The following is a 12,573-nucleotide window of genomic DNA, read 5'->3' as shown; positions in this document are numbered from 1 at the left end:
TTCCGTAGAGCTCTGAGGAGGCTTGGCACCCCGCGAAGCTTCCCCCAAGTCAGCAAGCTCATCAAAGACTCAGCCGGAGTCCTTCGCCTTCCGTTCGTTTCATTCGTTCTCGTTTCTTCGATAAAAATCCTTGGATGCGTTTGTAATTGCTGGCGTGAGGACCTTCCTTCCCTGGTGTAGCTTTCAGTTCCTATAGCAGGACCCATGTCCTGTTCAGTTCCTATAGCAGGACATGGCCTCTTCGGGCCAGTTGCCGATGCTGAGCTGGTCCACGAAGCTGATCACCACGTGCACCATGACGCACACGATGTAGATGATGATGACGATGACGGTCATGCGCGGGTACTTCTCGTGGACGTAGCGCAGGTTGGTGCGGAGGTTCCAGATGCCCAGCGTGAAGTAGGCGGCCAGCGTGACGATGCCCGTCTTGCCCAGCACGATGACCACGGCCTGCCCGCTGTCCGTGGTCAGCACCACGTGGCCGCCCTTCTCGTAGGTGTAGCGCTGCCGGAGCTCCTCACCCGTCTCCTCGCTGACGAACACGGCGGGGATGGTGATCTTGATCCAGGTGAAGACGTCCCAGCTGTACTTCATGCGGAGAAGGACGTTGGAGTCCACGTTGTGCACCACGGCCGCCTGGAAGCCGGCGCGCTGCGCGTTCAGCACCTTGACGTCGAAGTTGCAGCCGCTGCCCCGGATGAGCGCCACGAAGCCCCGCGGGGCGGGCGCCGGCACCATGGGCGCGCAGGCGTCCTCGGGCCACGCCTGCACCAGCGCGCCGCGCAGCCCCTCGCCCGGCGGGATGTAGCCGAAGAGCGCCGTCAGGTCGTCGAAGTCGCGGCTCTCGTTGTCGTAGGAGCGGGCGGCGATGTTGGCCGCCGCACGGGGCAGCGGGGCCAGGAGGGCCAGGAGGGCGAGGAGCAGGAGGGTGGGGATGGCGTTCCGGGAGGCGGACAGCATCGGTTAGTTTAGGTCTGGTAAAACAAAGTCAAAATGAAGCCGTGTGCAGCGGTGCTCACACATTTATAGACCGCCGGAGGCTGACGTCACCACCGCTAGAGGGCGCTATCATCCAGGTTACCGTTGTTCGTTTTTGAAGCGGTGAAAGCCGCTTCCAAGGAGTGGCTTTGTCTGTCCCGTACATGTTTTTTTGAGGATTCCCATAGATTCTCAAGGAGTGGCTTGTCCCGTATATGTCCCGTGCATACAGTATTGAGGATTGGTCAAGCTTCACATAACAATTTGGCCCTCCAAACAAAATCATTCATTCATTCAGAATTCATACAAATATAGAACTAAAGCACATAGAAAGTATAGATCTAGGACACAGGATGTATAGATCTAGAATACAGATTTCATACTTCTAGAACACATAGAATAACAATTCACCGCTTCACTTCGAACCAAGGTTTGATTTTTTTTTTAGCGTTTCTCCTGGAGGCACAGATATAAAAAAAGCTAGATGCCTCATTCGCCTCTGCAGTCCAAAAATTGTTGTCCGGACTTGGAAATACCAAGGGACTGCTGCCAGTCAAACGACTACTGGCCAATCACAGCGCGTCTTTTCCGGGACTTATGAATCCATCCATTTCTTGATGTTGCACGGCTGCGCAGGCTCAGTTGTTCTTACAGGCTGCGTATGTAAAGACCCACCCCCACCTGCCTCTGATTGGCCTAGCAACTTCCCTATGTGTGACGCCCGTGGCAGCGATGCACACGGATTCCCTTGGTCCCCCGATGCATACGCCCCAGAGGAGGCGGCTACCTTTCTATGTCTATGGGGGCCGAGCTCCAACCTCTGGCCTTCAAAGCAGCCAAAGGTACCATACCTCCAAAACCTGGTCAACCCCTACAACCCCACCCGTTCACTCAGATCAGCTAACACAGGGAAGCTGACAGAACCCTTGCTAAAAACCCCAGGACAAAAATCCACTTGTCCTAGACACTTCTCCCTCGGGGACCATACATGAAAGCTAGATAGCATTTTTAGGTTCATATAAAGTTATTTTCTGGATTCATTTCTTTGGTGTTGATGTATTGATGTATTATAACCTTACTTATTGTAAATCGCTCTGGATTAAGAGTGTCTGCTAAATGCCTAAATTGTAAATCTGGCTTCCAGCACCCCCGAAAATGCCCGGGCTCTGAAGCAAGCCTACATCTGGTCTACATCTGGCCTACATCTGGTCTACATCTGGCCTACATCTGGTCTACATCTGGCCTACATCTGGTCTACATCTGGCCTACATCTGGTCTACATCTGGCCTACATCTGGTCTACATCTGGCCTACATCTGGCCTACATCTGGCCTACATCTGGTCTACATCTGGCCTACATCTGGCCTACATCTGGTCTACATCTGGCCTACATCTGGCCTACATCTGGTCTACATCTGGTCTACATCTGGCCTACATCTGGTCTACATCTGGCCTACATCTGGTCTACATCTGGCCTACATCTGGTCTACATCTGGTCTACATCTGGCCTACATCTGGTCTACATCTGGCCTACATCTGGTCTACATCTGGCCTACATCTGGTCTACATCTGGCCTACATCTGGTCTACATCTGGCCTACATCTGGTCTACATCTGGTCTACATCTGGCCTACATCTGGTCTACATCTGGCCTACATCTGGTCTACATCTGGCCTACATCTGGTCTACATCTGGCCTACATCTGGCCTACATCTGGCCTACATCTGGTCTACATCTGGCCTACATCTGGCCTACATCTGGTCTACATCTGGCCTACATCTGGTCTACATCTGGCCTACATCTGGTCTACATCTGGCCTACATCTGGCCTACATCTGGTCTACATCTGGCCTACATCTGGTCTACATCTGGCCTACATCTGGTCTACATCTGGTCTACATCTGGCCTACATCTGGTCTACATCTGGTCTACATCTGGCCTACATCTGGTCTACATCTGGCCTACATCTGGCCTACATCTGGTCTACATCTGGTCTACATCTGGTCTACATCTGGCCTACATCTGGTCTACATCTTGGCACAGAGCGCTCAAAGTGTGTTGTACACCCAGCGTCACATTGGCCAAGCTTCACAGGACGCTTAATGAAATTAACTCGTAAATAGCACCGCTCACTTCACTCTGGGTGTGATTTTTGAGTGGTGCTCATGGAAGGATCTAAGCTCCAACATCTGGCTTTGTCCAGGCTCTGAAGTGTGGCCTACATTTGGTCTACATCTGGCCTACATCTGGTCTACATCTGGCCTACATCTGGTCTACATCTGGCCTACATCTGGCCTACAACTGGCCTACATCTAGACTACATCTTGTCTACATTTGGCCTACAACTGGCCTACACCGCTCACTTCACACTTGGTTTGATTTCTTTGTGTGTTTGTCTCTGCTGGAGCACCAGTAGGCCATACATGGCCTACTGGTGCACAAGATGCAGGTTGGCACTAGCCTGGCTCCAGCCAATAGACCCGCCCACTCTCTGAGTGAACTGCATCTCTTGGTCTGGATATGTCATATGACGAGTCTCTTGATTCGGTTCAAAGCCGTATCTTGGCGAACCGACCAATGAATTCAAAGCAAGACGGAAAAAAATCTACAGAAACAGTGGAGGGAGGGGTGGCTGCGTGGCTCACCAGAGTTCTTAATTGCTCCCTTTGAACTTCAAAAGGACTCCGAACTGCAGGCATTGATTGAGCCATACAAGTGTCGAGTAGCTCGTTAGTGATTCTCTCTAATCAGTGAAACATCAAAGACACTGACCTGTTGGGTGCATGTCATTGAGGGGAGGGGGAGGAGGGATTGTTTTGTGTGCAAAAGTCAAACACAACCCTCCCACCAGATCGCTTGTGATTGGGAATTGTTTCAAATTTTAAATCCCCTCCCCTTTGAAATCTCAACACAATGGCTCAGGCTCAGACTCTTAAGCTCCAGCGCAGAGTCTGAAATCAGGCTAGGTTGGCACCTGGACATAGTGCAGTTCTAGTTTCAGAACTGTGTTCCAAAAATAAACAAACCACCTCTGCGGTTTCACTGAAGGTGTAAATGTACACATTTTACCCAAAGAGTCAAACTAAACCCAAGGACTACATTTCCCATGGACGCGGCTGGTAGGTAAGGCAGGATGAATTGTACTTTCTCCAGAAACTGGCTCTATAAAATATGAATGAATATCATAAAGGATGCAGAGCCAACACCCTTTCTCCCTTAATGCAGCATCTGTTGTGATGTTAATACTATAGATTCCATGGCCACCAGCAACATTGGACAATAATAAGCAGATTTTTATGCCCATATTCTGTATGTTGTAGTGCCTGTTGGGCAGATCTTTGTACCCATACATGGTGTTCCATGCAAACCCACACTGTTTCGTAGGAACAGTATTTCTAGTATAAAACAATATCCTGAACGTCTTCGGGATCAGCCTGCCAGAAATCCCAAACTAGTTGCGTCATCTCAGTGCGTCTACTCGTATTGACCCTTGAGGCTTCTGCTGTTCCCAAAAGGTAAGTCTTTAGATTGATTGATTGACTGATTGATTGATTGATTGATTGACTGATTGATTGATTGATTGATTGATTGATTGATTATCTCACCCACATCTCCTCAAACAGCCTTTGCAGCACATTATAAATGTTATAAATGTTTTCTTTACAAAATTGTGCTCCCTGTACACGCACACACACACACGCACGCACGCATGCACGCGCACACACAGACACACACACACACACACACACACACACACACACACATACACACACAACCATGGATGGTGGAATGTGTGTAAATGTACATTTAGTTTCCAAACCTTTTTGTCTCAGGGCACCTCATAAATATTGTTTTAATCCGAGGCACCCCTTCATTATAATTTCCACTCCCAGAACCTTATATTTATAGCATATCGTCATTGTCGGGTGGAAACCTTGTATGTCCAAAACCGTTCATTTTGTTTTATCATTTATAAAATGTACTAAACTAGTGAAAACAGCAGATCTACATGTGCTTGTAGATCGGCTTTTCACTAGTTTATGTGACAGTCCTTACCAAAAGACGTACACATTTGAAACTTGGAGATACGAGGTTTCTGCCCGACAGTGACAATATTTTAGTGATTATGGGGCGGCATAGCTCAGGGGTAGAGAAACTGGTATTAGAGCACGAAGGGTATAAATCCCGAAGGGTTCCCAGTTCGAATCCGGGCTCCCCCTGAGTTAATGTCGAAGGGTCCTTGGGCAAGACTCTGAACCCCTAATTGCCTCCGGTGAGTAGGTTGGTGCCTTGCATGGCTTCCTCTGCCACCGGTGTATGAATGTGTGTGTGAATGGGTGAATGTAATGCACAATCTATGTAAAGCGCTTTGGATTAAAAGCGCTATATAAATGCACCATTTACCATTTGATTATGTTGCGAGGAAAACGTTAGGATAATACCCATTTTGGTTAGAACTGACTGAAAATAACTTTGTACTTCAAGTTTAAAATGATACTAAATATTTGTGTCCAAATAAATTCCAAATATTATCAAATTATCTCGCGGCACCCCTGGACTGCCGTCGCGGCACCCCAGGGTGCCCCGTCACCCACTTTGAAAACCCCTGATATAGACCATACATGGGCAACTGGCGGCCCGGCCCCCACCTTCACTTAATGCGGCCCACAGGTTAATACCAGAATACTGATATATTATTGATTTCAGCTGTTACAATTACAACCATGACCTGCTTTAATTCTGTCAGTCTATATTAGTAGTCTAATGACTAGTATAGTAGTATTAAAATGTATTTTTTATGTCCATTATTTTTGTATTTAGGTTCATAAGTTGAGTGAGTATATAACAAAATGCGTTTGAAATTAAATTAAAATGTAACATTTCAGGATTCCAATTCAAAATAAGCAAAAGCGTGATGCGTTTTGAGCTTGTAGATCGGCTATTTTTGCTTCTTTTGTATGAGATACTAGAATGACAAAGTAGGACGTAGCAATATGCAATGTGGCCCTCTGGAGTGAAGGTGGAAAATGGAAATATAGTGGCCCTCGCCATCATCAAAGTTGCCCACCCCTGGGTTAGACCCACCTGACATTATAGTATCAGGTGGGTCCATCATATACAGTAGACCCACCTGACACATTAGTGTCCGTTTCTCAAAGCTTTTTACTACCAGTAATAAAGAACAGGGATATCATTCGGTAAGAAGCACAACATATGTGTTGCATACAGACACATCTGAATGCATCAACTATATTTACCAAAAGTACTTTTTTTCACCTGGACAAAGCAGGACAAAATAGTAATATTCACCTACACACAAGAAGAAGAGTAGCAAATAAAAGTATTAAGTAAAATTCAAAAAAATAAAATAAAATAAAATATATATAAACTCAGCACAAAAAGAAAGGAAACTTGACTTCGGTCCATTATATCTCCCCTTTAATAATACCAATTTGTATTGTGTTTTACATCATTTTTATCATTCGTTCGTCACCTTTGCAACGAGGTACAGCGTGTAAGCATCGGGCATTCGTGGAATGAGCAACATAGCCAAACGTGTGTGTAGCGCCCCTCCAAAAATGGTCAAAATGGCCAGGCAGGCCTGCAATATTCTACTTTTACTCCAATACAAGTATTTGAAAACGTTAATTGGCCTACTAGCCTACTAGTTACTTTGTAGATGTTGATTATAACTACAAAACATCCATTAAACACTTCAGCCCTTTATTCATTTTGAAAAAAAAAAAAGTCCACAGATTTGGAGCTGGCATCTGCCAATGATCTGGTCTGTTCACTTCAATCAATCAATACTCTAAGCCAGAGAATCTCGTTTGTCTTATATTGGTATTATTATATTGTTTGTTTGACAAAAATAATTCCCCCCCCCCCCCCCCCCCCATAGCGTCACAATTCTCTGGAGCCGCCCCCTGACCCTCATAGGTAGAATAAAGTGCAGTGTGACCGTAGAAGTATATTTTGATATCAATACTTTGTTGCTTTTACTCAAGTACATTTTGAATTCCGGACTTTTATTCATTTTAATTAACAGAGTATTTCTATACTGCAGTATTGATACTTTTACCACCACTTTTCATTTAGAGAACTGACTTACAGTACGTACCAGTATGCTTGTGTCCTTTTAACCACACTAGTGTGTAGTTAGGTTGTATTATTAAATGACCTGTGACCTTTGACCTGTAAGCTAGGAACCCACAGTCACTACCATGTGTTGCTGTCAATACAAGAAGGAATGTTAAACATGAAGCCAAATCATGTTATTATTTTTATTATTATGATTATATTGCTTCGCATTGATGAGCTGTGAACTGAGACACAATCTCTGACTCGGTGGGGGAAGGGTGGGCGACCCCTCACCACTAGGTTTTGTTTTCAGACAACAAAGATGTGAAAATGAAGACGTGATGGAATCTGCTGCTGGGTGTCAGTGGATCCATGGACCCTGGAATCACCAGGATATAATGTGTTGCCCATTGAGGTGAAATGAGCAGTATTGATCCCATACGGCATACCGCTAAAAGAAAACAGCAGATAAGTGTTGTTAACCCAAGCTCACAACGCGACGCTCCACACGCTTTGTGAACTTGCAGTTCACTATTTCATAAAGGACAACTTCGTTATTTTTACAACAAGGTTTCATATTTTAGATTGTAATTAGAGAAAAGAAAAGATGAGTGTTAAAATGTTTTCATTTACTGCTTTCTGTCGTTTTAGCGAGTTTAGCTATTTAGATTTCAGTGGGTGGGGCCATGCGTACAAGTGGCTAAATATGTATTTTTAGACTAAATAAGCCATCAATTTCTATTTACAGGAACACTACTAGTACTAGAACTATAAGTCACATGTGTCCATGAAAGTGTACGGTGCATCTTGGAAAGGGCTTATTGTGTCTAAAAATACATATTCTCACCGTTATGTCAAACACAAGTAATTATACTTAATACTACTAATAGAACAGGGAGGGGTCTTCAACAGGGGGTCCATGGAGATACTGCAGGGGGTCCCCGAAATTGTTGAAAAAAAAAAAAAAAAAAAAAGTTTCATATATTTATTTAATTTTAATTTTAAATGTAATATATGTTTATCTATTATTTGAATAGCTTAGTATTTAATGCACAATAACATGGTATGTTTATACACATTAAACAGCATTTTATACATAATTATACAACATTGTAGCCCTTAGGGGGTCCCCGCTCCATCTCCCCATCAGTTTGGGGGTCCCTGGCCTGAAAACGTTGAAGACCCCTGCTGTAGAAGATACACTAAATACTGTATAAAAGAGACTGTTTGGTGAGTAAGAATACAGAGAGACAGACAGTCCAGATAGAGACTTACCGTCATCTGGTCTTTTTTGCGAACACAGTCGATGTAAGGATCACTGGTGTTTGGATCCGCGCTACAAACAATACATCGAATCTCGAGCTGACAGACAGACAGACAGAAAGACAGACAGATTGGACCTTATATTGAACTTGAAACACAGCTGGTTTAATCTGCTTGGTTGTGTTGACAAGCGTGCATGTGAAACCACACTGCTAATCTCACAGACAGAGCAGCAGTGAATGGTTCACAGAAAGACAGACAGACAGAGCACCAAAGCAGCGAGCTTATATTTAACTCTATGGTTCACACACCTGTTTGAATGGACACTCAGGGCGATGTCCGTTTGCACCCGGAGCCTTTCTGCAGGTTGTAGTCCTCAAACGCACATCGATTTTCACTAAGGGTGTGACCTACAAAGAGAGGAACAAATGCAATACAAATTCATTTCAAATTCATTTTAAATTCATTTTAAATTCAATTCAAATTCAATTCAAATCAGTTTAATTTAGGGTTAGGGTTAACCCTAAATTAAACTCAACTCATCTCTGATGCCACGTAATTCAATTTAATTCACTTAATTTAAATTTAATTTGCTTCAATATAATTCAGTTCAATTCAATAAAACGCCTACCTCTGCAAATGTGCCAGTAGAATAGAAGTTCAGATGTCCATAGTTAAACTGTCCGTTTGCTTTAATAAGAGCCAGATCAACAAACTTCTTCACACCAGGGTCCAGCCTCTCGTAGTCGTCTGCTGTCGCCGGGCAGACGACAGTGGTCAGGAACAACAGGAACACAATAAGAGCTGTCATCTTCTCTCTGAGACCAAGACGGTCAGAACATGGAGAATAAATACTGTATGGTTGTTGTTCAGAACTTGGTCCGGGGGACAAAGAGCAGATGTCTGTGTCATCGCTTTGTTTGTTCTGTTTGTTTATTTTGGGCCTTTTGGGCTTCAGACAGAAAGTTCAATGACTACACAGTGGATTCATTCATCATTTACTGATATTGTTGTGGATTAATCGTTATATTGGAATGCCACACAAAGACAGACAACGGTTCAGTTAAGGTTCTTTAATCCATCTAGAATTATTGAATGCTTTAACCAGTGAAAAATAGCAGATATACAAGCTCACAGAGCTTGTAGATCTGCCATTTTTGAAAAAGTTGTGAAAATGTGTGCAAATCGTTGAATATATGTATTTTCAAAGCGAACGTTTGTAACAAAGGTTTTGCTTCTGGGGGGTCCCTGGAACTAAATATTTTGAGATGGGGGTCTGTGGCCAAATACATATCATTTTGGCGGTCCTTCACATGAAAAGGTTTGAGAACCACTGACATAGTAGTCTCTCAAGAACAGACTAACTGAGCTCCAGTTGAAGTGAAAAGGACCTTTTCTTTGACGATGGCTGGCCAGATTGCTGACATAGAAACAAAGGTTTTTCAAAAAACCTTAGAAGGATTCAAAAGACACTTATAGAATCGGGTCAAAATTCTAATTTTCACGATCTTTCAAAAATAGCAGATCTAGGCCGTGCTGTGAGCGCGTATATTTTTCAATAGTTAAAGCACAAAATAATGATACACAATAATGTTTACCCGCTCTAAATGGGTTATTGATAGCCATGCAAAAGCAAAGATGTCCCGGGACTGTGGTGTTAGCTGAACGATACATTGGATATCACAATCATATATAGTGATTGCCCTAGCAACCAACACATATTGTTGTCCTAACCTTTCCCTCTAAGAGTCTTGGTGTAAACATCATCCCCACATGACCGTGTCATTCCTCTATCTTGATGTAACAGTCATGGTGGATGTTGTGCCAGTGACCCTGTGCTGTGTACTTGGCAGTTGTGTGTATTTGGGGCTTCCAGGAATGGAGTGGCTCTTAGGACAACCGCATGCTGGACGCTAGGGCTGGGATGCGATAAAAAAACAAAATCTAATTAATTACAGGCTTTGTAATTAATTAATCGCGATTAATCACATTTTAATCGCATATTAATATTTGACCCGAGAAGCAACATTTTTTCCCAAGTAAAACGCATTTTGTTGTACGAGTGAATCAACAAGTGAGTTTTTCTAATCTATATTTGGCATCCACTGGGCCAAGCAAAGCGCTCTGATCTACTTCTCCCTTTGCGTTTGTTGTCTCTTCTTGGTTGGTGCATCGCTATGATCGGTATGCCCGAAACTGAAGGTTCTGTGGTGTGATTAAAATGTGTTATTTTTTTTAATCGCGTAAATTTTCTGTAATTAATTAATTGCAATTAATCAACTAAAGTCCCAGCCCTATATATATATATATATATATATATATATATATATATATATATATATATATATATGAGTTTTAAGATACAGTGGGTTTGTATAGGAAGGGGGGCGTGTCTCATAAAATTATTATCAAATATCGAAATACTGAATTAAGCCAATTAGAATCTCTCTGGGGTGGTCACAAGTACTTGAGTAAATGTATTTAGTTACTTTACACCACTGCTCATTGCTGAGTTTGTTGTTCTAGCGGCTTCAAGTTCAGTAAGTTCAGTGACCTCAGTGGTTACATTCATCATTACTCTAGTTGCGACCGCAGGGAGCAGTTAGTGTGAAAACCTGCAGCAATTGTGTCACGCTGTTACTCTTGCTTGTAATGCTCTAACTTGCCTGTAATTCTTGCCTGTAACGGCACACACACACACACACACACACACACACACACACACACACACACACACACACACACACACACACACAATCTATCTCGTTTGTGCTGCGCCACACTCATTGCACTCAGTGTTTAACCCAGTTGCTTTTTTGATACTAGGCAAAAAAATACTCTCCCGGAACTTCACAGTAATGGGGGCGACAGTGGCTCAGGAGGTAGAGTGGCCCCTTGGGAATCGGAAGGTTCCCAGTTCGATCCTGGGCTCACCCATAGCCTCGTAAACTACCAAAATCCGGAAAGTGTAGTGCAGCGTTTCCACCACATCATTCCTGTCCTTGTCGAGCACATCTAAACTCCCACCTGATGTCGTGTGGGAGACCTGAGTGCTCCAGACCGTGCTGGCTGACCGCCATCTTACACAACGTCTTCAGACTAGGACTCAGATCTAAGACGTACAGGTCGTCAAGCGCTCCAGTGTCACACTCACCTCCAAAGAGGAGGGCGCGGTCCCCCACCACGCAGCAGCAGGTCCCGTACCTCCCCGACGGTCTGCGTTTCCCCCTGGGCTCCACCTTCCTCCAGGAAGAGCTCTCCGGGTCGAACCTCCACAGATCGTGGAAGGTGTCGCGCTCCCAGGTGCGGCCGCCGAATATGTACAGCCCCCCCTTGTGGGCAAAGGCAGAGTGACAGCAGCGCCCCTCTGGGCGAAGCCGCGTGGAAGAAGGCGCGCTCAGCCAGCAGCTGGTCTCGGTGTCGAACACCCTGACGTCGCCGTAGCAGCCTTCTTTGGCGCTGTAATTCTCTTCGTTCCGGCAGCCGCCGAATACAAACATCTTCGTCCCGATGACGGTGGCAGAGTGAAACTGCGAAACGGGCGGTGCAGTTCCTCTGGTGTTGATTAAAGACCAGAGCATGATGGTGGTGTCCAACTTGTATACGTCAGTGTGTGGAATGACATATCCTAACGCCGTATTCCACTGATGGCACGTTCCGTAGACGTACATCACCTTGGCCAAGACGCAGGCCGAATGACCTTTCATCTCCCGCGGAGCAGCCCCAGAAACCGCGGGCTTGTGCCACGTGTGGGTGTGGACGTTGAATGCGTAGAGCTCGTTGGAGTAGCTCCACGTGTTTGCGTTTGCGTAGCCGCCCCAGACGTAGACGGCGTCTCCTATGAGCACGGCCGTGTGGTAGCAGCGCCCGGAGGGGACCTGGAGGGGAGCTTCTCCTCTTCCAGGCGCTGCCACCGGGGGCAGTAGTGTCCTCCAGCGCAAAGACACTGTGTTGAAAACATGCACCTCCATCGGACCCGGCGTCAGGGCTCCCACAGAGAAGGGCTTCCCTCCGCGGGAGAACTCCCATCCTCCGAAGGAGAACAGGCGGTCCCCCGCCACCACGGCTGCATGGAAGGATATGTAGGGACCCCCGTCCAGGCGCTCCACCCAGTGGGTCATCCAGCACCACCGTGGGTGGAGCAGAGTGGACTCGTTGAGCCTTACTCTGTCTGTAAGGTGTGATAAATAGTGATATCTATCTGGATTGGTTAACGACCGTTTTGGGCGAACCCCCTTTCTTTTCAAATCAAGT

General features: G+C 45.3%; 2 protein-coding genes across 2 annotated transcripts; both read right to left on the bottom strand.

Moving 5' to 3' along the window:
• Window positions 1-210: 210 nt before the first annotated feature.
• On the bottom strand, window positions 211-1,682 carry LOC308298860 (E3 ubiquitin-protein ligase RNF13-like). The gene has a single exon (XM_080742551.1). The coding sequence runs from the start codon at window positions 958-960 to the stop codon at window positions 214-216; it is 747 nt and encodes a 248-aa protein (XP_080598677.1). The 5' UTR covers window positions 961-1,682; the 3' UTR covers window positions 211-213.
• A 5,563-nt stretch (window positions 1,683-7,245) lies between these two features.
• On the bottom strand, window positions 7,246-9,145 carry LOC308298861 (uncharacterized protein). The gene is made up of 4 exons (XM_080742552.1): window positions 8,951-9,145; window positions 8,631-8,729; window positions 8,332-8,418; window positions 7,246-7,507 (listed from the first exon to the last, which is right to left on the bottom strand). Exons 1-4 carry the CDS (start codon window positions 9,128-9,130, stop codon window positions 7,442-7,444), a joined length of 432 nt encoding a protein of 143 aa, XP_080598678.1. The 5' UTR covers window positions 9,131-9,145; the 3' UTR covers window positions 7,246-7,441.
• Between the last annotated feature and the right edge of the window lie 3,428 nt (window positions 9,146-12,573).

This window comes from Nannobrachium achirus (genome assembly GCF_963921795.1).
Source record: "Nannobrachium achirus genome assembly, chromosome: 15".
NCBI lineage: Eukaryota > Metazoa > Chordata > Actinopteri > Myctophiformes > Myctophidae > Nannobrachium > Nannobrachium achirus.
Note: the sequence above shows the minus strand (reverse complement) of the source record. Positions and strands in the feature narration are given on the sequence as shown.